Below are 24,722 nucleotides of genomic sequence, written 5' to 3' on the forward strand. Positions count from 1 at the left end.
CCCCCAAGCGCGGCTTGCGAGGAACGGCAGGAGTTTTTTTGTTGTCTGGAGGAAAAGGTTGCGGGAGGGCGCGGGACAACGGTGCTTTATACCTTGGCCCGCTGCAGTAACCATTCCTTGCTCTGGTGATGGCCTCACTGCAGAAGGGGTGGGCAATCTGGTGCCCTTCACGGGTGCTGGATTTTCATCAGCGCCAGCCTGGTATGGCCAGCAGTTGGGGATGATCAGTGAACTGTAGTCCCAAAACTGCCAGAGGGCACCAAGGTCGAAGGGACCCAGGGTCATCTAATCCAACCCCCTTTTGCAATGCAGGAACCTTAACTGAAGCATCCATTGCAGATGGCTATCCAACTTCTGCTTTGAAGTCTCCAGTGAAGTTGGAACTTGTAATGAATTGGGGAACAGCCACAGCTCTGTGGTAGACCATCCGCTTTGCATGCAGAAGGTCCATAGCTGTCCAGCGCTGTTTCCCGCTGCTTCCCGCTGCTATCCCAGATTGTAAGATATCCTGTAGACTGTCCACGGGACAGGTGAGGCTGCTGATCCCTTATTTTCATATCTGAAAGTTGACAGCTATGAGAAGGTCCCTCCAGGCAAGGCTGGGAAAAGACTCCTTCCTGACACGTGGGAGAAAGCTGCTGCCAGTCCGTGTAGACAGTTCTTAGCTTGATGAGCCAATTGTCTGGCTACCACTGATACAAATAAGGCAGCTAGCTCCCTGTGTCCCTGCTGCCCGAAGGAAGAAAAGACTTATCGCCTTTTCTACATGGAACATGTAAGCCCTGGACACTGGGGCACAAAACTGGTATCGCCTCAAACTCTTGCCTTGTGGTCCGTTTGCCAGAAAGGCTGGCCATTGCTATTCTGCCTTGCCAGGAGTGGAAAAGGTGGAAAACTGAAACAAGCAGGCCCATTCCTACTAGAATTGGTCCATGAAACTGCTGTTGACTTTATTTAAGTTATTTATATTAATAAGGCACCTCATTCCACTCCTCTTTCCCTGCCCTGATTCAGCAAGGCTGAGAATTGGGGCTGGTGGTTAGATGACCAGATGCCTGCCTTAAAGATGTGGGGAAGGGGGAAGATTTGTGATGAGCAGCTTCAAGGCTTGGTAGGAGCTGTTGGAGCTGACTTGGAGCTGACATTCACCTCCTAAAGTCAACGAGATCTAATGTTTTGATTGTTGACACAGACCAGCTTCAAATCCTTATTCAGCTGTCACCTTGGATCAGTCACCAACCCACCTGACAAGGTTGTTAAGAAGATAAGTGGTGGTAGAACCATGCATGCCAGCCTGGCATATTTGCAAGGGCTGCCCCTTGTCTTATAATTAACAAGTGGAACCTGAAGCAAAATGTGGGGTGCTCCTGTTCAGAATTCTTCCTAGCCTGTCATGTCATCTTCTTAGGATGCTCCATTTCACCCTCACTCAATTTCCTGTTCCCACCCTCTCAATAGTCAGCATTCCTTGTTCCCTGAGCATGCTCAGTCCTCATTAGATTCTTTGGGGTTCCCCCCCAATTAAAGTTTTTTGTACTTCTTAGAGTTCTCCAAAACCTGTAGATACCTCGTGTGTGTGTGTGTGTGTGAGAGAGAGAGAGACCGATACCCTTTTGGACTATGAAGTATCCACATGCAAATGGTTTTCCTTTTATGAGGGTATAAAGTTAAATTAGGGACGCGGGTGGCGCTGTGGGTTCAACCACAGAGCCTAGGGCTTGCCGATCAGAAGGTCGGCAGTTCAAATCCCCATGCCGGGGTGAGCTCCCATTGCTCGGTCCCTGCTCCTGCCAACCTAGCAGTTCGAAAGTATGTCAAAGTGCAAATAGATAAATAGGTACCGCTCCAGCGGGAAGGTACGGTAAGTGGCGTTTCTGTGCGCTGCTCTGGTTCGCCAGAAGTGGCTTAGTCATGCTGGCCACATGACCCAGAAGCTGTACGCCGGCTCCCTTGGCCAATAAAGCGAGATGAGCGCCGCAACCCCAGAGTCGGCCACGACTGGACCTAACGGCCAGGGGTCCCTTTACCTAAAGTTAAATTAAATAATTTATTTGTTAAGTATTATCTATATCAGGAAGGAATAAAGCAAGGCAGATGGTTATGAACATTCATTTTCTACAAGGCATAGATTATGTGTCTTCTTCTTCATCATCATCTTCATCATCATCATCAACTTCCTAAAACTGCTGTGAGCCAAATAATGACAATGACCATTTATGCAATTATAGATGAGAATGTAATAATCTATTGTGGGAATACAGGAAGTGGCCTAGTCAAGAATCTAGTAAGACAAAAAGGAAGGAGAAAAGTTTCTGTGTTGCAAGGAGCTTGGAAGGGGAAATGAGCCAACTGTTTGAGGGGTTCTAAATGTTACTGGGTTTGTGCACTCCCATGGAAAAAAATGTTTACTAGCCTTCACTGTATACATTGAGTATCTCTAACCAATAGGCCTCCCAGTTCTGCAAGACACATTGGGTACTCTCCAGTCAAAATTAAACATTTTTAAGTCTTAATGGTTTCAGTGAGGTAGATCTAAGCACATGTTGGAATATCCCATTGAAATCTAGAAATATTATATATTGTAAGTATATTAGCTGTGGCTTAATTTGCTTAAAATGCTTCAACTCTTCTTTTCTGGCTCTGAGCAATTTATTTCTTAATGCAGGTGAACCCCTACACAGGCCATTCTTTCGTGATTAGGCTTCACAATATAATATAAATTTAATGAATAATAAAAAATAATAATTAGGAAATGCTTCTGATTGTGATAATTAGTTACTTAATGTATTTTAGATCACCCTTCAACTGAAGTTCCCTGGCAAGCATGAAGTTTACATTAACATACAGAATAAAATAGCAATAAAAACATAAAACTACAATAATATAAAATTAGGCAGGGCAACACACAGCAACAGTTGTATTATAAGGCTCCAGTTCCTAACAAAGTTGTATTATGAACCCCTAAAGTCCAGGGAGAATGGATATGTTTTTAATTGATAGCAAAAAAAGATTTATCCTCAATGATACCTATCTCCACTGGGAGAAAATTCTACCTGTCTTGAATGAGTGCATCTGTCACATGACAGTCAGTATGTGTTCAGACATTTAATAAAATAACATTAGCATTCATTGATAGCCGTAAATCTCCCTCCCTTTTGCAAATTATACTTTTCAGCTAATGGGGTTGAGGGACCAAAATTGTGTAAAGAAGCTTGCATCTGGAGAAAGAAAGAGAGAGAAAGAGAGAAGGCAAGTGAGCTGTGATTTATTTTACTTAAAGGGATTCCCTTTGGAATGCAGTTGCTGTCTTTGGAGAAAAGATGACGAGTTGTCTGCTTTTAGGAGCCTGCTTGCTTCCAGTTGGTTTTGTTTGTATATCTGTAAATATACAGCTATTATATAATAAATGCCCAGTATTCATTCTCTCTCTCATCCAACTAATCTGAATTCTCCAATGTAATACCCGCCCCCGGATGTCTCACCTTTCATGGAAGTTGAGGGTACTTAGCATTGGTGCCAACAGTGGAAAGGAGAAGAAAGTAAGACAATATCTGTGGAATCAGGCCGGAGACCCACCATCATCCAGCATCCTGTTTTAAGAGTGGTTAATCAGATGTCTGTAGGAAATCTGAAAGCAGAACCCAAGTGCAACAACATCCCCCCCCATTTGATTCCCAGCCACTGGTATTGAGAGGCATACCACCTCCAGTGATGAAGGTAGAACATAGCCATTGTTGCTAGTAACTACGGATAGTCTTATCCACTATGTAAGATCTCTTTCCTTAGGTGAGTGAATCCAGGTGAAGAAGAAGAAGAGTTTGGATTTGATGTCCCGCTTTATCACTACCCGAAGGAGTCTCAAAGCAGCTAACATTCTCCTTTCCCTTCTTCCCCCACAACAAACACTCTGTGAGGTGAGTGGGGCTGAGAGACTTCAAAGAAGTGTGACTAGCCCAAGGTCACACAGCAGCTGCATGTGGAGGAGTGGGGAATCGCACCTGGTTCACCAGATCACGAGTCTACAGCTCTTAACCACTACACCACACTGGCTCTCAAACAACTGGTGGAGCAAACAACAGCACTCAAAAGAGAAATCATATTCCAGCAAAGCCCAAGAGCTTTAGCGGGAATTAGAATAATCACAGTGCTAGTTCAAGAGAAGCCCAAAAGAGGGTCATTGGAAAGTAAGGTGAGATCCTTCCTGAGGAAGCTTCTGCAAGGGATAAAAACTGACCCAGAATCCCAGCTACAATTGGGGTTGGTAAAGAATCAAGTGTGGATGGACACCTGGCTATCTTGGACTCTATAAAGTCTTTCAGTTAGTATCTGGAATCAAAAGGATTTGGCTAACCCAAAACAGAAAAACAGACAGTAAAAAGATATCAGGAAAAGAAACTGCAAGTAGTAACAGTCAACGCTGAAAGTGGGTAACTTGGGGTGGGACCAGCTGCAATCTGGTGAGGGAAAACCTCTTACTATGCAAACTGATGCATTCAGAAGACAGTCTCCATGTGTTCAGGGGAGCTTACTACCAGACCCAGTGCAGGGTTACAGACTTATAGACTGTTTTATCCTGTGTTCACATTGTAAAGACCTTCATAGGAGGAAGCCAGCCATTGCAGTTTGTTTAGCCTGGAGATGCAGCTTTTTCAGAGGTATGCAAAATAGAGGTATAGAATGGGAGACACTCTTGTTGACTGTGCACTAGCTGCATTTCAGGACTAGCCCAGGTAGTACTGGAGAACATATTCCCCAGACAAGAGACAAACGTATTGGCGACAGCCAGTACTATATAATATGCAATAGTGGGTCACTTGGTGAGGCTCATTTCAGAAGTCATGGGAGAATACTGTTGTAATGGAGCATTTAGTTGATCTGAAAAGGAAACAGCTCCCTGGGAGTGAACAACATCTAGAAAATGAGGGAAGCATTACCTTGCGAAAATGAGCCTTGGTTAGAAGGAAATGTGAGAGCCTCATAATCAGAATGGAAACTGCAACTCTATTACTACATAACTGTGATTAAATCACATTGATAACCAAGTTTTAAAATAGCTTCAAGCCAGTCATCTTGATTTAGGAACACACGTGATCCAAGTTCCTCCTTTTCTACATCCTCAGGATGATACAGGAAACTGGCAATATTGAAGCGTACTAACAATGCCCTTGCCCACATCCTAAACAAATAGTACAGTGGTACCTCGGGTTACATACGCTTCAGGTTACATACACTTCAGGTTACAGACTCCACTAACCCAGAAATAGTGCTTCAGGTTAAGAACTTTGCTTCAGGATGAGAACAGAAATCGTGCTCCGGTGGCGTGGCAGCAGCAGGAGGCCCCATTAGCTAAAGTGGTGCTTCAGGTTAAGAACACTTTCAGGTTAACGAACGAATTAAGTACTTAACCCGAGGTACCACTGTATTCACTGCCAGGATGAGTTTTTGCTGCATAATGTGGAGCCCAAATCTTTCCACCTACACAAGCAAAAATCTTGCTGTACTGTTCAGATACCATTTTGCACCTTCATCTATTCTGCTGCCCCCTCCACTCCACACCAGTCATGCTTGCTGTTTTCCCCTGCTTCATGGTAGGCAGTGGAGCCTGGTCCTTTTAGGGCAGATAGGGCACTGCCCTGTCCCTCTCAACCTGCCTTCAGGAGGTGGTTCTGCACTCCACCTTCCTCCTCCTTCGTCTCAGTGCTGCCTTCATAGAACCCAACATTGGCTCTTTGGCTCTGGCTCCACCTACTCTTGGCCTCTCTGCCTTCCAGCCTACCAACCCCAGTGTGCACCAACCATAATTATTGGTAGCGCTGCTGCAGAAACATACCAAGTAAACTCATTCTCCATTTGCTGATTCTTATGTAATAAAAACAGCAGCACCTACTGTTCACAGGCTTACTACAGGAGTCATAAGATTTGCAGCAGGCCTTTTTTCTTTTTGGAAGGAGGAACCCCACCCCCGCATCCCAACCAAACCGCCCAGACTGAGCATACTCAGTGGGCATTGAATTGACTGTTGAGAGGAAGAAAATGGAAAAGGGAGCAGGGAATGGAGTTTCCTGGAAAAGGATTAGAAACCTGAAAAGGAGCATTGTATGCAGCAACATTTTATTGCCGATCCCACCTGCAAAGACGATAGACAAATCCCACTCTCTTTCCCTGTCACAATAATCCTTCTAGTCACAGCATATACAAGCAACACACCCCAGCAGCAATTCCCACTTTGCATATAAGAAACACATTGTACTGAGAAGAGTGAAATGTAACTATTGTTTCAGTAGTCTTCTGTATTCTGCACAGGGCAAAGACAAACTGGGCAAAAATCTAATATCAGAAACAGCAATGCTCAGAAACAAGTGGAAGAATGTGACTTCAAAGAGAGACTCCAGCATGTAAAGGCTGAATTCATCGAGAAGTACAGTTCTGTCATCTGTGGCCTACATCAGGAAAACAAGTTTTTATTCTACTACAGGTATTAATTGGCTAGTTAGAATGCATGAACATCCACACTGCTTTGTGACTGACCACTGTCTTTATTTCGCAAACACATAAGCTTTAATTTTAGTCAAAACTTTGTGCATAACCTGTGGACAATTCAGTATAAACTTGTCTATGGGCCCCTCCAGACATCCTTTTCGTTGCACATTCATGATGTTTTGTGCTCATGATGCTAATGGGTCAGTCATAAGCAATCCTGTTTTCAGTACTGTTTGTGCTTGCAAGAGTTTTCACTGCTTCGTTTCCAATCAGTGCATATCTTGTAACCTGCTGAAATCTGGTAACTTTTTATACACATGTGCTTTATTTTAGTTCTGTTTTTGTTGTGTAGGCCTTGGCAATAATGTGGTAAAAATAACATACAGTATTCCTCAATAATGAGGAAGCATCACAGAACAAACCAAAGCAGAACGTGTTCACAACTAATGCATGATTAGTGTGCCAAAAACATGTTGCAGAATATACCCACAAAAAAGCACCCGTGTGGACAGGCCCTGAGACTGACTTTAATTGTCATAATCTGCAGTTCTTGCAGTTCATATTCCTCTGACATCACTGCTTATTCTCTCTCTCTGCTGACTTAGGCTTCCTTGCATCTGACAAATTAGACCTAGTTCACTAAAGCTTCTGTCACAATAGATCTATTGGTGCTCAAGGTGCCGCAAGACCCTTTGACGTATTTGCAGGAACAAACTAGGCACAGCTACCCCTCTGAAAACAGGAACTGAAGACATTGAGAAATAAAAGATTCTACATCAGAATCCATTGAAGTTGGAAGTGGCTGAGTAAACTACCAAGGTTTTCGGTCACTGAGTTTGTACACAGTTCACAGCCCCATAGAAAACATCCATGCAGACCCTGTAACAGAGAGAAATGAGATTTTAGACATTTGTGGTAAAGAACAAAAATGAAGGAATGTAAAGAAATCTGCAGATATGAAATAGAACTAACCCCCCCTTTTTCTTGCTGAACTATGTTTAAGAACAAGTTCAGCTAAGTCATCTGATTCAGGTTATATTTTTAAACTAGGTTTTGAAGTTACACAAAGATGCACTGATGCTCCAAAAGTTGGATTTATTAAGGAAAAGCTTGGAACTAAAGATCAATAAAAATAAGGAAAAAGGCAAGCAAGAAAAGATGAAATATGAAGTTGTCCTCCAAGCTCTGGTGCCTGGGTAAAAATCTAATAAGCAAGTCTTCCATTATTGTAATGAATTCTGCAGATGGGATATTTATTAATAACTTATTATGAAGAAGATTGTGCATATACCATATGTATAGAAATGTTAACAAACATTTTCCTTACTAACTGTAGGTTTTTCAAATACGCAATTTCATTGTGTAATTTATATTTAGTTATTAGTAGTTTTATGCAGTTCTCTAAAAACAAACATCCATTTATATCAGAAGTGGCTGTACATTGGGTATTTACCGGTACATTCAATTGGCTACAGTGGAACCTCGGGTTGTGAACGTGATCCGTGTGGGAGGCACATTTGCAACCTGCAATATTCGCAACCTGCAGTGCCGCATCTGCGCATGCGTGGGTCACAATTTGATGCTTCTGCGCATGCGCAAAGTGTGATTTAGCATTTTTGTGCATGCGCAAGCACCGAAACCCGGAAGTAACCCGTTCCGGTACTTCCGGGTTTGGCACGGTGCACAACCCGAAATCGCATAACCTGAAGCGTCTGTAACCCAAGGTACCACTGTATTTACATAGCAACTTGGGAGGTGGGGAGGGGAGAGAGGCGATAACTTCACTAAAATGCTACAATGGCACATTTAACACAGTAGATATACTTTGGACCTTTATGTGTCCATATTGAATACCCACAGTTAAGAACTACAGTGGTACCTTGGTTCTCAAACGCCTTGGTACTCAACTGCCGAAAACCCGGAAGTACTGTAAGTATTCCGGTTTTTGAATGATTTTCAGAAGCCGAATGTCCGATGCGGCTGTCGGCTGTTGTTTCCAGGGCACCTGCACCAATCAGAATGTTTTCAAACATTTTGGAAGTCAAGTTTGGCGCTTTTGTTTTTGCTATTTATTTTGCATTTTTGTTTTTGAGGCTTTTTCGGTTAATTTGTTTTTGTGACTGTGTGGAACCCAGTTCAGCTACTGATTGATTGGCTGATTGATTGATTGTGTGACTGTGGAAATGGATAAAAGCCCCCCCCCCCCATCCAAACGATGACTATCAGCAGTGCAGGTAAGATTTTTTTATTTAATCATCTACAATACTGTCTTATTTATTTTATAGTACAGTATATTGATTATTGCTTTCATTTTATGGATCAATGGTCTCATTAGATAGTAAAATTCATGTCAAATTGCTGTTTTAGGGGTTGTTTTTAAAAGTCTGGAACGGATTAATTCGTTTTGTATTGCTTTCTATGGGAAAGCGCACCTTGGTTTTGGAATGCTTTGGTTTTGGAACGGACTTCCAGAACGGATTAAGTTTGAGAACCAAGGTACCACTGTACTGCACATTGGGCTTTCAGGTCCAGCTTCTTGTAGAGCAGAGCAATGAACTAAGTTCACTTTCGTTATTGTCTGGTTCCCATTTCCATGGACTTACGAAATTACTCAAGTAGCAACCGTCACTTGGAGAATATGAGTTTTGTTTGGCTTGTTGCCTAATACTCCTTTGCTTTAAAAAATAATAATCATATCCTCTTTGGGGTATGTTGTCACTGGAGGTTAGATCACATATTTTTCCACGAGGGTTGCATTCTGTACTATAAGAAAAGGGGAACAGGATAGCTCACTAGACAGTTAGTACTCAGAGGATCTTTGAAGAAGGTAGAGACTAAGGAATCCTCTGCCTCCAGCTTTGCTTCTGTTTACATTACTGATTTTACAGAGCATGTAATTCTCGCCATCCTGCAAAGGTATGTTGTGTACTTTTATCACTATTTATTCTATTATTATTATTTTTAAAAACCAAACATTTCTTGTACTTACAGTGCAACACTTCTGTTCAGAAGAATGTCCCAATTTTTCCAATGGATTTTACTCTCTGCCCATTTGATTTAGTTTCGTAATTTCATCTGCTAAACTGTGTTTATATTTGTACTTTTGTACACTAATTGCAGTGGCAAATGGCTGATGCATATGTGTGTGTGCATGTTTTTTCCTGACAAGTGTGTTTAGGACGGCAGCTTTCAACATCTCAAGGTTGCGATTCTATGCTCATTTCTAATTTTGAGCATAAGTGCTGCTTCATTATTTTTAATAATCAGTTACACATATTCATTTGTAGATGTGTAACTGTATCGCGGGTGGCGCTGTGGGTTAAACTACAGAGCCTAGGACTTGCAAATCAGAAGGTTGGTGGTTTGAATCCCCGTGATGGGGTGAACTCCCGTTGCTCAGTCCCTCCTCCTGCCAACCTAGCTGTTCAAAAGCACATCAAAGTACAAGTAGATAAATAGGTACTACTCCGGCGGAAAGGTAAACGGCATTTCCGTGCGCTGCTCTGGTTCACCAGAAGCGGCTTAGTCATGCTGGCCACATGACCTGGAAGCTGTATGCCGGCTCCCTCGGCCTATAGAGCGAGATGAGCACCGCAACCCCAGAGTCGGCCACGACTGGACCTAATGGTCAGGGGTCCCTTTACCTTTACCTTTAACTGTATCGCAGGAATATGAATTGGTTTGATTTGCAGCTAAGATTCAGTTTGGAGCTAAGATTGCTGCTTCTTAAGTTCATCAACGAGAATCTTTTTTTCCCATTGGCTTTGTATGCATATTTTAAAATGTATACATACTTTCAAAGAATTCTGTGAACTGTAGTTTGTTATGTGTGCTAAGAGATGTTGGGAGACCCCTAGTCGCCTCACAGAGCTACAATTCCCAGAGTTCCCTGGCAGTGGGATTGATAGTTAACCCTCTCTGGGAATTGTCGTTCTGTGAGGGGAACAGTTGTGCTTTAACAAACTCCCAGTTCCCTTAACAAACCACAGTTCCCAGGATTCTTTGGGGGAAGCCATGACCGTTTAATGTGGCAAGATACTGATTTAAATGTATAGTGCAGATGGGGCTGAAAAGTATTTTGATTTATGGATGAGAAACTGGGCAGAATCTGATGTTTCATTTATTTATTTAGTTGCTTATATTTTTATATCTCACCTTTCTTCCATTCCTTTCTTGAGAAGCCCAAGTTCAGGTCCTGCCATAGCCCACAGTGTGGTTTGGGCAAACTGAATATTTCTGGCCTCACTTTCTACAGCTGATTTCTTTTTAAGGGAACTATTGTGACTTACCTTGCAGGGCTGTGGTAAAGGTGAATAAGACAAGACAGCAGATGTGATATTTGCACTGATGGTTTCCCCCTAGTTTGCTTCACTGTTTTTAAGGTTTACACTTGACCAACAGTAAGGTAAATGTAAAGGGACCCCTGACCATTAGGTCCAGTCGTGACCGACTCTGGGGTTGCGGCGCTCATCTCACTTTATTGGCCGAGGGAGCCGGCGTACAGCTTCTGGGTCATGTGGCCAGCATGACTAAGCCGCTTCTGGCGAACCAGAGCGGCGCACGGAAACGCCGTTTACCTTCCCGCCGGAGCGGTACCTATTTATCTACTTGCACTTTGACGTGCTTTCAAACTGCTATGTTGGCAGGAGCAGGGACTGAGCAACGGGAGCTCACCCCATCGTGGGGATTCGAACCGCCGACCTTCTGATCGGCAAGTCCTAGGCTCTGTGGTTGAACCCACAGCGCCACCTGCGTCCCTTTGACCAACAGTAGCTGGGTATAAAGGCGGTAATCCTTTATCTACTTTAATGGGAGTAAGCCCCATTGAACTCAGTGGGACTTACTTCTGAGTGCAAATGTATAGGGTCACACTGTAAACTATTGTAAGATCCAGTTGAAGTCTACTGCTGTTTCCCCTGGGCTGTTAAGAAGATCCCAGGGAAAATTCTGGAGGATATCTGTCAATTATCCTGGGCAGAAAGAGTTGGGGAAAAGCAATGTTCTCCAACCTGGCATCCTGCCCCAAAATTTTTGGACAGCAGCTATTGTTAGCCCAATCCAGCACGGCCAGTGCTTAGCTTAGAGGTAATGTGAGTCAGAGCCCAGAAGCATTTAGGAAGCAAGTGAGTTAGGGAAAGCTGCTGTAGAGCATTTTGCTGCTTGAGTTCACCTGTGTGCTGCAGGACTGGGGAAAATGTTTGTTTATTTTATATTCTTTATTGAAAAATAAAAAGTACATAATCACATGTACAGAGAGTAAGATAAGACACAAAGAAGAAGAAGAAATAGTACCCATGTAAAAACAAAACAAGAAAGAAATTGTATACATTACAAAAAAAAATGTTATTGTAGTTAACCAGACCTTAACCTAATATGGTATTTATAAAAATGAATTCTAAGTATCATTAAATTTGTCCATGGCAAGTCTATGTTTGTTTGCAACTTGTTCATGCGTAGTGAGTTTGCACATACCTTTAATCCAATCGTGGAAAGGAACCACATTTTAGTTTTTTCCAGTTCACCAATACCTGTCTTTTTGCTGCAGTAAGGGTGCAGAGAATCCATTCATATTGTCCCTTTGTTAGATTCCATGTATTGGGTATATAATTCAAAAGGATATTTTCCTCTGCAAATTCGTGTTGATTGTCTCTATTACCTTCCACCAAAATTTTATCAATATAGGACATTGTACAAACATATGTTTTAGAGAAGCATTATCCCTGTCACATCTCCTGGAGCTACCAGTATATGTCTTAGATAGTTCTTTCATAAACAAGCGTAATGGAGTCGAGCCCAGTAAGTTCTAAACGTTATTTTTTGTTGTATGAGTCTTAATTTCCAAAATGACTTCATCTGCCCCTCACTTTTTTTTAAAGGAATATTATCTACACTACGAATTCGTGAGTCTGCCTCAATTCTCAGCCAGAATGCTAGCAGAAAGCATCCTCATCAACGTTGCCTTCCAAGAGGAATGGCCAGACAAGACCCACCAATCCCAGACACTAAGAGAAGTTGGAGAAGACCCCTGGCAAAAGCAGTTTAAAGATACAGATGCAAACAGAGACTTTTGTACAGAATCCAAGAATGAGTCTGCAGAGAAGGTGGCATTGATGTGCTGCGACAGTGAAAGAGGCCAAGAAGTTCCCCAGCAGAATTTTCTACAAAAGCCACCGGCAAGAAGATGCAACAATATCCCCCAGTCAACTCCTCAGTGCATACCAAGACAAGAGCAACACTGTGAAAACGAGCTGGATTTGTATAGATCTTGGTCGGGCCAAAGCCTTTACCAGAACTATCCTGATCTGCATATCGGAGGAGATCACATAGCTGACCATACGTGTGATTCAGGTTGCATCATGGACCAGACCTATGATGGACTGTCTGCTGGCCCTGTTTTGTTCTCAAAAGATATCCCGTTAGGACATTCACCTCTAAATGAACCTGTGTTGAAATGCAAGTCTGTCAAGTTCTGGCATGGAGAAGAGGTTGGGGAGAAAAGCATGACTTTCCACAAGCAGCCTCTTTCAAACTCCATACTCAACAACTACATGGAGGCAGAAGTCCAGGAACTCTATAAGCAGTTTTTGGAAGAAAAGCTGACCAGGTGCAGTTCCTTAACTCACTTCCTGACATCGAATATGCTGGTGAATAACATCAGTGAGGTGAACCTCCAGCTGCCTCATGAAAAACATGGTGAAGCATCCAAAGCAACACAAACTCTTTTCCATTCCTTAGCTCGGCTTGGTTTGCAAAACACTGGCAGTGGAAACAGCAGTGAATTTAGCACTCCAAATCTACAAATCTCAACACCACATTGCAGAAGGAAGCCCTCTGTGATGTAGTATGCATCATGACAGAAATACATGGTAGAACTGTTGATTTGTAAATACTGTTTGGTTTAAACAAATTAGCCTTTAAGGTAGCAGAGGGCTCTTGCAACAAAACCAGCAACAGGCTGACAATCACTGCCTGTTCGGTGCTGAATCTCCAACCATTGTACCCTGGCCATTGAAGATGAGCTTGTGATACAAGCAGAAACTAGTTACACTACTGGAGTTTTCAAACAAAACCTCTGCATAGCCTATTAATGGTTGATTGTGAGCTGCTATGGAATTTCAGTGCTATTAAACATCTGCTTTATACCATTTATTGTTATCCAACTGAGATTTCTTATAAAACCCAGCTTCTGACATTCTCTGTTTGCATGTTGTTTCTGTCTATGATAGTGATTTATAAAGGGCCCTTCCAGACATCCTTTTTTGCCCTTTCATGATGGTACCAGGGCAGTTATATGCAACCCTACTTTTAATATTGTAAAAGTTTTGCGTAGGGCATACTGCTTTGTTTCCAACTGGTGCATATCTTGTAACTTTCTGCTGAAATCCTGTAAATTTTTTTATACCGCAAATGGCCCAGTTTATTCTTTGTCCTGCTTTTCTTAGGCTATAGTGCAAGAATGCCCCTCCAGATAGAGGAAAGATCACAGAACAGCTTATAAAGTGGAATGAGGTGTTGATGGTCCAGTATAAATCTACCATTAGTCACTGTTGTATCACTGACATGTTTCAGAATGGATCCTTAAGAAATAGTAGTCTTTAGGAGCCCTTGTAATGTGCATGGTGTTTTGAAGAATACAAGAAAGCAGGGTTCTGCCCTGAAGTACCTACAATCTAAAATTCAACATAGGAAAGACAACAAAAAGTAGGGGAAGGCAATGGAGGCAGGGGTAAATGTGAAGAGTATTGGTTCACTTCAGTTACGGATACAGTGGTACCTCAGGTTACAGATGCTTCAGGTTACAGACGCTTCAGGTTACAGACTCCACTAACCCAGAACTCCTCTCCCTCAATGGTAATAAAATGGTGATAAAAACCAGAGCTGGCACTTCAAACAGAACACGAGTCAGAGCTGGACAGGGGGAGGGCTGTTTGCATTTTCTATTCTCTTTTCTAAAATATAACACTTCGGTAGAAAAGGGAGGTGGTTTATTTTACTCTTCATTTTCACCAATGAATAAAAGTTATCTTTTGATAGAGAAGACATTTTCATCAGCAGTATAGCACAGTGGTACCTCGGGTTACATGCGCTTCAAGTTACAGATGCTTCAGGTTACAGACTCTGCTAACCCAGAAATAATGCTTCAGGTTAAGAACTTTGCTTCAGGATGAGAACAGAAATTGTGCTCCGACGGCATGGCGGCAAGAGGCCCCATTAGCTAAAGTGGTGCTTCAGGTTAAGAATAGTTTCAGGTTAAGTACGGACCTCCGGAACAAATTAAGTACTTAACCTGAGGTACCACTGTACTCACATCATTATAGACTGAGAGGCTGTGCTACAGGAAGACTCATTCAAATAAAGCTACTTCTAGATGTAAATGTTTTACTAAGGATACCCCAGCAGGTTGATTGGGTGAGTTTCCCAGGGGGTTTTAAGGATGGCAGATAGGACACCCTTCTACTCACAGATCTTTCTCTGTCCTCTGCAAACCTCTCCTCCTGCAGCTGCTTGGTGTGTGGCAGGGATGTGATTGCAGTCCAGTAGGTTTTAAAAACAGTCTTGCTTAGGGCATCTGGATTTGAGGGAGATGATTCTAGGTGGACTTTGGAAGCGGTCATTGCTGCCAGTTTTCACTTCATTTGTGTTATGGAAAGTCATAATGGAACTTTCCCAAGAAGCCCCAAAGTGCTTACATATAAATAAATCCGAATTGTTCTACTGAAATACACACACTTCCCCTTCAGGACATGTTCAAATATATATTTATGGAACAATTGAACTGCTTAAGGTCTTGTGATCTGTACAGAAAAGCAGAGGAACAGAAACAAACCAGGACTTCTTCTTTCCATAGCTGATTTTGACGTGCCATATTCTTGTCACTGTGGAAATCCTTTTTATAGAGCTTTTCTGCTCTTGAAATGCAAACCTTTTTCTCCATTCGGCAGTATTTAGTGAGGATGTAATCTTTCTGGGCACTGTGACAAAACAGCTGCTTGGAAGTGTTGTAGGTTAGTGATAGCAGAGGTGAATTTAGGGCAGCACGACCACGGCACTGTGCTGAGGGAGAGCCTTCCTGTCTCCTTCCCAATGCCCTGTAAGCGCTTGCTCAGCTTTAGGGAGAAGACAGGAGGACCAGAGCCTCTGCTCCTCATTCCCCAAACCTGGCACCTTGCTTACCTGGTAGGGCTAGGCGATATCTGGTTTTCAACTTCGCAATATATCACCAGCTAAGCATTGTGATATACCAATATATTACAACGTCTGAAATAAGGTTGGAGACATTGGCTGGCTCCACGGTTTCCCCCGCATTGTGATTTTGGCATAACACACACACATCATGATTCACAATATATTGCCAGGTCAAAAATTATGAAACAGATATTATGATATGGACTTCAAAATGATATTGGCCAGCCCTATTATCTGGTTTTGGGAAGGTGGTACAAGAGGTAAGATAAAGGTAAAGGGACCCCTGACCATTAGGTCCAGTCGTGACTGACTCTGGGGTTGCGGTGCTCATCTCGCTTTATTTGCCGAGGGAGCCGGCGTACAGCTTCCGGGTCATGTGGCCAGCATGACTAAGCTGCTTCTGGCGAACCAGAGCAGCGCATGGAAACGCCGTTTACCTTCCCACCAGAGCGGTACCTATTTATCTACTTGCACTTTGACGTGCTTTAGGGGTGTGTAAAATTTTGGTTTTGCACACGGTGCCATATTGCTAAGGTCTTCCACTGGTGCTAGAGCATTTGCTTTGCAATTGCCTGAGGTTCATTCCTCTGCATTTCCTGATGGGGTGGAAATGTCCCCTGTCCAAAATCCTAGAGAGCAGCTGTCAGTCACTGTAGACTATACTGAGTTAGATGGACATTACTGGACTTGGTATAATGCAGCTTCCTATATTCCTAGCTGGTATTCTGATTGTGCATCTAACAAATTGATCTTTGGCTGGATGATGCATTTCTGGCCATATGTTTTAAAGAGGAGGACCATAGATCCTTATAAAGTTTTTAGCACAGGTTTGGGAGAATTTTAACAAACATACAGTTCAAGAACTGCAAAGTTGAATAATTCCTGATCTTAATGGATGAAAGAATGTTGAGCATGTTAAAGAGAGAATGGAAGTTCCATAAGGACTGATTCAATAACCAAGAAACCACTTTTAAGGGTCACAAGTTATAGAAGAAAAGTAGGTTAAAAAAAGTTTTATTAATTTCTTCACTCGAAATATTGATTAAATGGACTTTAGCGGGTAGATGATACAAAATATACCCCTACCTCAGAGTAAGCCTCAATAAACCCATTGACCCTTGTTTCCTTCTAGATTGCCAGTCTGGCTGAGATTTATTTACATACCGTATTTTTTGCACCATAACACTCACTTTTTTCCTCCTAGAAAGTAAGGGGAAATGTCTGTGCGTGTTATGGAGCGAATGCCTACGGGCGGCAGGGGGCATCTGCTACAGTCGTGAGCAGAGGATCCATGGTTCCCCTTCCTTCCCTCCTCCATGGTTACAAAGCATGGATCCACATGGATCCTCAGGATTTTTGCATTGGGCTACTCCAAACTCACTGTCAGATCACATGTCTGTGGCCACAGCATGAACCACAAAAATCATATATCCACTATTTTGTTTAGAATATTTTTTTTCTTGTTTTCCTCCTCTAAAAACTACGTGCGTGTTATGGTCTGGTGCGTGTTAAAAGCCTCAGCGCCTAGGGCTTGCCGATTGAAAGGTTGGCGGTTCAAATCCCTGCGGCGGGGTGCGCTCCCGTTGCTCGGTCCCAGCGCCTGCCAACCTAGCAGTTTGAAAGCACCCCCGGGTGCAAGTAGATAAATAGGGACGGCGTTTCTGTGTGCTGCGCTGGCTCGGCAGATGCAGCATTGTCACGCTGGCCACGTGACCTGGAAGTGTCTCCGGACAGCGCTGGCCCCCGGCCTCTTAAGTGAGATGGACGCACAACCCTAGAGTCTGTCAAGACTGGCCCGTACGGGCAGGGGTACCTTTACCTTTACCTTTTATACCAGCTGCACTGGCTCCCAGTGGAGTACAGGATCAGGTTTAAGGTGCTGGTTTTAACCTTTAAAGCCCTATACAGCCTAGGACCCTCATACCTACAGGACCTTCTCTCCTGGTATGTCCCATGGAGGACCTTACAGTCTTCAAACAAAAACATCTTGGAGGTCCTGGGCCACAGGGAGGTTAGGCTGGCCTCAACCAGAGACAGGACCTTTTTGGCTGTGGCTCCGATCTGCTGGAACGCTCTGCCACAAGAGACTAGGGCCCTGCAGGACTTGACATCTTTCCGCAGGGCCTGCAAGACAGAGCTGTTCCACCAAGCCTTTGGCCAGGGCACAGCCTGACTCCCTCCTTTGGCAACCTGCACAGAACTCTAGCCCAATGGTTGCCATCAATTTGATTTGAATTAATTTTATAATGAAATGATTTTAGAATGTTGTATTACTTTACTGTTGTTAGCCACTCTGAGCCCGGCTTCGGCTGGGGAGGGTGGGATATAAATAAAATTATTATTATTATTATTATTATTATTATTATTATTATTATTATCAGTTGCTACATTAAGCCAACCTGCTTATGCAGGTTGCCAGTATTTCACCCCTTAGCACTGAGATTTTCAGAGTATACTCCATGGAAGGGGGAAACTGTGGAACAGTCAAAAACATCTATACTTGGCCATGCCTTGTTTTGTTTTTTAAATGACACAGTGCAAGGCCATTTTGATCAGGGATAGATTATCGAACAAGCTAACAAAGCTCTTGCCTAGGACTTGTGATTAGCAGTGCTTTTTTTCTAAAAAAATGTCTAGGGGTGACTCAAGAAAATCACCATTTTATAGTTCAAATTGGAAAAAATAAATACAGTAAATGGGCAAAAGTACAAAGATTCACAAAATGTTTAGGGGTATGCGTACCCCTGCGTCCCCCCAGAAAAAAGCATAATAACTGCACCAGGCTGGTGCTGGTGGTGCTGCTAAAATGTATTATGTATGTGCTTGATTTGCTTAGCAAAAAAGTTCCTTAAGTGAGTTGTTCTGTTGCCCAGTAAATTTCAAGTGGTCTGCAATTTTAAATAAAAATAAAAATTGGAGAACCACCATTCTAAGCACACTCTTGTGAACAACCCCATTTATTTTGCAGAAGCAGATGTGGTTTTGAAACACAAGAGGGCAGCCAACGACAATCCAAAAGAAATTCCATCCCCTTTTATTTCAGTGTTTTTTTCTCCCACAAGGAAGGCAATATACATAACAGCTAGGATCTAAATTCCATTAGTTCCAGTCCTGCCCAGAGCTTGGAGAGTTCATTTTAAAAAGGACCTACTTCTAGTCCAAGTCCAATATGTCCAAAAAGGAATTCTAGTACACATTCAGCTATTGATCTGCCCTGAATTTTCCAATATTCAATTTCATTTGCTGGTCCTGAGTTCTGTCACAAGAGAGAAAAAACCTTCAGTTTCTCCACCACATGCACAAGCTGTTCTGCAACCTCTGAACGATAGTTTGTGCGTGTGATTGTGTGTGTCTTCTAAACAAACAGACCAGAGCACCACGCTGCTACCAGCAATGAGATTATACAAAGACCCTTCTTCGATCAGTGCAAAGGTCCATCAAATTTCCAACAGTGGCCAGTCAGATACCTCTCTGGGAAGCTCACATACAATGGCACAACAATCTCCTCCATTGTTTGTCCCCAGGTTCTAGCAACCAGGGTCTGCGTCTGATCCTGGAAGCTCCATTTACCTGTAAGGGCCAATCGCCAGTGTGGGGCAGTGGTTATGAGTGTTGTACAAGGACAGTGTAAGCCCAGGTTTGAAACCCTGCTTAGCCATGAAGCTTACTTGCTGACTTCGAGTCAGTTTCTCTGCCTAACCTGCCTCAAAGCGTTGTTAGAAAGGATGAAATTGTGGGAAGGAGCACAAAAACCATGCTTCAGCTTTTTGGAGCAGTAGGAGGATTTTAAGGGCCACATTCCCTTCTGGACAACCTTCTGGGGGCCACATGCCAGTGGTGGGTGGGAGCAGAAGCTAAAATAGGCAAGGGTCTCTGTCTTCCATCCAGGCAACCAAGAAGCATGATCAAGATTCAGGGTCACATTCCAGCAGAGCAAAAGCCAGTGAAATTTGGTGCGATATTGGACTAGGGCCTGGGAGACTAGGGTTCAATCCCAACTTGACAAAGAAGCTCATAGGGTGACCTTGGGTTAGTAACACTGCCTCTCAGCATACCTCACAGGGTTGTTGTTGGGATTAAACTAGGAGAGGGAGAACCATGTGCACCACCTTGAGCTCCTTGGGAAAAACGGTGGGAAATAAATGCAATAATAAACAAACAGATAAAATTAGTAAATAAAAAGGTGCAAAGCAATGAGGGCTGGGGCTGGGGAGAGTGCATGTGGCCTACAAACAACCCCCAAGGGCCAGATAGAGAGACTTGGTAGACCACATTCAGTGCCCAGGCGTGAGATTCCCCATCCCTGTATCAGATAACGATATAAAGGTAAAGGTAAAGGTACGGGCCAGTCGTGACCGACTCTAGGGTTGTGCGCCCATCTCACTTAAGAGGCGGGGCCCAGCGCTGTCCAGAGACACTTCTGGGTCACGTGGCAAGCGTGATGAAGCTGCTCTGGCGAGCCAGCACCAGCGCAGCGCACAGAAACGCCGTTTACCTTCCCGCTATAAAGCGGTACCTATTTATCTACTTGCACTTAGGGGTGCTTTCGAACTGCCAGGTGGGCAGACGCTGGGACCGAAAGACGGGAGCGCACCCCGCTGCGGGGATTCGAACCGCCGACCATACGATCGGCAAGTCCTAGGCACTGAGGTTTTACCCACAGCGCCACCCGCGTCCCCATTGATAACGATATAGATAATGGTAATAAAAATAATAGCTGTCAATAGACTTGTGCTCCATCAATACATCTAATTCCTTTCAAAGCTGCCTAAATCAGCGGTCATCTGGTGGCGTGGCAGTGAACTCATTTAGATAATTATGTGCTGTGCAACTGACACTGGGACTCTCTTTACACAGGAGCTCAGGCACATCCTATAAGATGCAAGTGAGGGACTCGTTTGCATACCTAATTGTATTTATATTAAACAGACCGACTGAGTGCACAAACATTGGTAAACAGTGCTGACAATGAGCTCTCTGATTAAAATTACATGGTGCAGTATGGAATGTTTACATTTTCTGTGACAGCACATAACATCCCCGAATAAGTGCCTTGAAGAACGGATGCAAATCAAGCTCTGAGTGTTGTTTGTTACCATCTTAGAGGCAGGAGTGTGTAGGCTGTGGGGGAAACCAGACTCAGAGAGAGGAAGCTTGACATCACAGGGAGAAGTCCCTAACCAGGGCTACGCAGTGGGGAAGACAAGGATTTGGCAATCTTCCTTTTAATGATGTGTGTTGGTTTGATTGGCAGTAGCTGAGAATAGAGAATCTGAGCCTGGCTGAGACGAAACACTGCCACTCCAACTAACTGTGCTTACTTTAAACAGCTACGAACATTGAACTCAAGTGTTCCTTCTCCTCTTGCATGCCTGGGTTGAGCAGAGGCTTTCTGGTTTGTTAAATCGGCTTCCTGTGGCATTGATGCTGGGGAACTGTGGTTTAAGCACTGACCCAATGCCAAGCTTTTAAAGATTAGGTGGGGTGACCTCACTCATGGGACTCTCACACCCTACAAATCTGCTTCTCTCACACACGTATGCCTCATCTGGGTGGGCACACCTGATCCCACTTGGGCAACAGGTAGCTAGTCAAAGCCCATCCCTCATGAGGCTATGTGCTCTGCAGGTGAGAAGGCCAGCAAATCTGCTTCCTGTGCTCTGGCACCTAGATAAAAGAGAGGACTTCTCCCCTTCATCCCTGGGAGCCCTCCCCTGGCGCCTCCTTGCATCTGTGGTTGCCAGGTCCTGCCGTAGGCAAGGGGTACATGACACCCAGGTCCACCACTTCTTGAACAGCTATTTTTTTGGGGGGTCTGTTGTTACGCTGTATGCGTTGCTCTTGATTTTTTGTTTTAGAAGTTTTCATGTTCAAGATCAGTGTTGGCTACCAGGGATGATCTTTGTGCTGGAAAGGTGAAAATGTCAGCTCATTGGCAAAGTTCCCTCTCATTGACCTCTAGCCACAGACATCTCTGGCAGCTGTGTGGGGTGGTGGTGACTATTTTATTCCCCCCACCCCACCCCAGTGCTCAGAAACGCCTGACATGGCAACACTCTGGAGTACTCTAGGAAATTTGAATAGCCTCCGATTGCTACCAAGCGAGACCACACTGAGGTGCTGAGTAGTGCAGATCTCATGGCTGATGGGCCATGGCAGGGTGCAGTACACATCTCAGTACCAGTTGCTGGGTGGAGTCACAGGTGGAGAGAGTTGCTGTTGCTCTCTGATGCTGTTCACATGTTTCCCAGAAGATCAGCGCTAGCCCAAGACATTTTGGCACCTGAGGCAAATCACAAAATGGCGCTCCCCTGCCAGGTAAAAAGGAGTGAGCGAAGATCTACATCAGGAACAATGGGAGAATAAAGATCTACATCAGAAACAAGGGTGGGAGGAGACCAGCAGTGCCTCCTATTTGCCAAGAGGCCGTAGAGGAGGTATGGGGGAGGGCTGCCAAGGCAGCAGCAGATCTGGCCTCTAAGGAGCATGCTGCAGTGGTTGTTGCCACCATGGCAGCAGCAGCAGCAGAGGGTGATGCTTTCCTTGGAGGCTGGATCTCTTGCCCTATGGATCCTGCCACCTGAGGCGGTCACCTCACTTTGCCTCTTGGCCCTGCAGAAGAGGCATCTTGGTTGGCCACTGCAAGAAGTTGAATTAGATGGGCCTTTGGCAGGGCTCTTCTGCAGGGCTCTTCATGTGTTCTTACGAGGATTAGACAGATTCTCAAAGGATAAGACTATCCCTAGCAAGTAGCAGGAATGGCTTTCTACCTTTGCTGCTGCAGGGAGTATGCCTCTGAAAATCAGTTGCTGGGGATCACAAGAGGGGAGAGTGGGGTTACATTTAGGCACTGCTTTTTGGCTTCCCACAGACATCTGGTCTGCTGTTGTGAGATGGGCCTGATCCAGCCGGCTGTTCTGGAGAAAAGGGTGCCAGGTGTGGACACTGGCCTGAAAGGCAGGAAACAAATAGGTTGAACAAACAAATAAATGTTACTTGGACTAATGTACTACTTGTGGCTTAGAGTAGTTTTAATCTGAGCTGTAAACTGTCTCTCCTGTCTCTGTTTCAATGAAAGGCTGGCTTTTTGCTGCCTTGCATGACCTGCGTTGATTTGATTCACTGCATATTGTAATTTTAACATTGTTGTGTTTGGAAGAGAATGTTATGTGGCTGCATACAAATGTCATTTAAAAACAAATAAGATTAAAAAGTGAGGGTTATTTTTGGAAAGGCATCCACATCAATCTTAATAGCAACAGGAGCAACACTAACAATGATCTGTTTGTTACTCCTCTCCTCTGTTTTTCTTTCTCTATTGATAGTATTGTTACTATTGTTACTATTGCTAGCTAATATACTATTTCCTTCTCTTTTATTTGCTATTGTTGACAGTATACTTTGTAGATGCATTTATAAATAATACAATTACATGTTTAATTAACAACAACAACACTTCTATATGATAATTCATATTTTGTCCTGGTTTACAGCTTCCCTGTTCTACCCTTTTATGCACCACATTGATCAAATGGCTATTGATTAAAAATAAATGGCTCCAGACCATTACACAGCTTTTCCTTTTAGCCCTCCTTCCTTCTGGAGAATCCAGTTCATCCTTTTGGAGGAAAGAAAAATACGGGAGGAAACATAGCTCACAAATATGTTATACTAGCAGCTGAGCCCTTTATCACTCCACCCCCCACCCCCTGCCATTCCCCCCCCATTAACCCCCAGAGTTTCCCTTCCCACCCCATGCAGCCACTAAGCTTGCTTTCCACTTTCCCAACCCCATTTCCGAAGCCACTTCTCTCTTCTGTTCTGCAGCCCCACTCTGAACCCGTTTTCACCTTCACCCCCATGTCCTTGCCTCTCCTCTCCTTGTGTGCAGCCCCCATGGCTACCTCCTGCACCTTGTTCCTCCCCCATTGCATCACAACTATTAAGCTGCCTTTTCACCACCAGCACAATTATGATGCCCCCACCCCTCCTATTCCTCAGGCCCTTTCATGCACCAGTCTTTATCATCAGCCCCATTCACAGTTTTTATCATCAGCCTCTTTTTTTTAAACCTCTGTTGCTGAACCCACATTTTCCCCTTGACACCCTTTGCCCCTCCTCCCCCACCTTCCTCCTTTTCTCAGCTCTCTGTTGCACACAGACCATTATCCAGTATCCATCCCTCCTCCTCCTCTCTCTCCTTTTTCTGCAGCCGATTGAGGTGGCTGCCTCACTCTGCATAACGCTCCGCCCAGCCCAGATAGCCCACCACCACCACCAGTGTTCATTCAATAAAGAATCGTCTAGGCAAGAGTGCCCGTGACTAATGCATCTCTATAAAAAGCTGTAGGGGAAAAGGTTGTTTGGCTCTTTGATGGCCAAGGTGTTGCTGACTGTAATACTGTAATCCTTCAGGAGGACTTCTCCTTGCACCCTTGCTGTGTGCTAAAAATGGCATCAGAAAGGGGGTTATGTTTTGCTGGTGTTGACAAGCAGTTTTGGACCCCCCTCCCCTCTCTTGATTTGAATTAGAAGAGAAATAAATAGATCACTAATTTGCCCTTAGTTCAGGTCTGGTGTCATTTAGGAAGCTGGAGCCAAAGTGGGCCATTGATTTTCACCCAGCTGTATTAGCCTTGGGCTTCCACGTTTTAATTAGCAGTGCCCTTTCGAATTCCAGCCATAACATCACTGACTCCAGTGCACCAAGTAGAGCCCTGTGCACTACGTAGGGCTTCACATCATTAATATACCTGATAACATCAGCAATTGTGTAGGGTGGCCCTGTGTCCTTTGTACGGGGACTTTCTGTATATGAAGGATCAGGAAAGGGTCTGGCAGTACCATATAAAGGCTAGCAAATGGATCGTGGTATGAACTTTTGTGGGTCCTTGCCCACTTCATCAGAAGCATGAAGTATTAAACCTGAGTTTCATACACACAGGGCTCATCCAAACTTCCCTCTGTGCAGTGTTTCTAGGCTCAGGCTTTAAAGCGCTGTGTCCAAGCACTTTTTGCTTTGCCCTGGTGCTTTCCGCCTGAAAAGCTGCTTTTTA

The 24,722-nt window shown here is 43.9% G+C and overlaps 1 protein-coding gene across 1 annotated transcript; it reads left to right on the top strand.

Annotated features, from left to right (window-relative positions):
* Positions 1–8,727: 8,727 nt before the first annotated feature.
* On the top strand, positions 8,728–13,627 carry LOC128406727 (TLR adapter interacting with SLC15A4 on the lysosome-like). The gene is made up of 2 exons (XM_053374338.1): positions 8,728–9,396; positions 12,357–13,627. The coding sequence occupies exon 2, from the start codon at positions 12,408–12,410 to the stop codon at positions 13,320–13,322; it is 915 nt and encodes a 304-aa protein (XP_053230313.1). The 5' UTR covers positions 8,728–9,396; positions 12,357–12,407; the 3' UTR covers positions 13,323–13,627.
* Positions 13,628–24,722: the final 11,095 nt, after the last annotated feature.

Source organism: Podarcis raffonei, chromosome Z, assembly GCF_027172205.1.
Source record: "Podarcis raffonei isolate rPodRaf1 chromosome Z, rPodRaf1.pri, whole genome shotgun sequence".
NCBI lineage: Eukaryota > Metazoa > Chordata > Lepidosauria > Squamata > Lacertidae > Podarcis > Podarcis raffonei.

Excerpts from the sequence above, each read along its gene's own strand:
- LOC128406727 (XM_053374338.1), top strand. The coding sequence starts at position 12,408 with ATGCTAGCAGAAAGCATCCTCATCAACGTTGCCTTCCAAGAGGAATGG.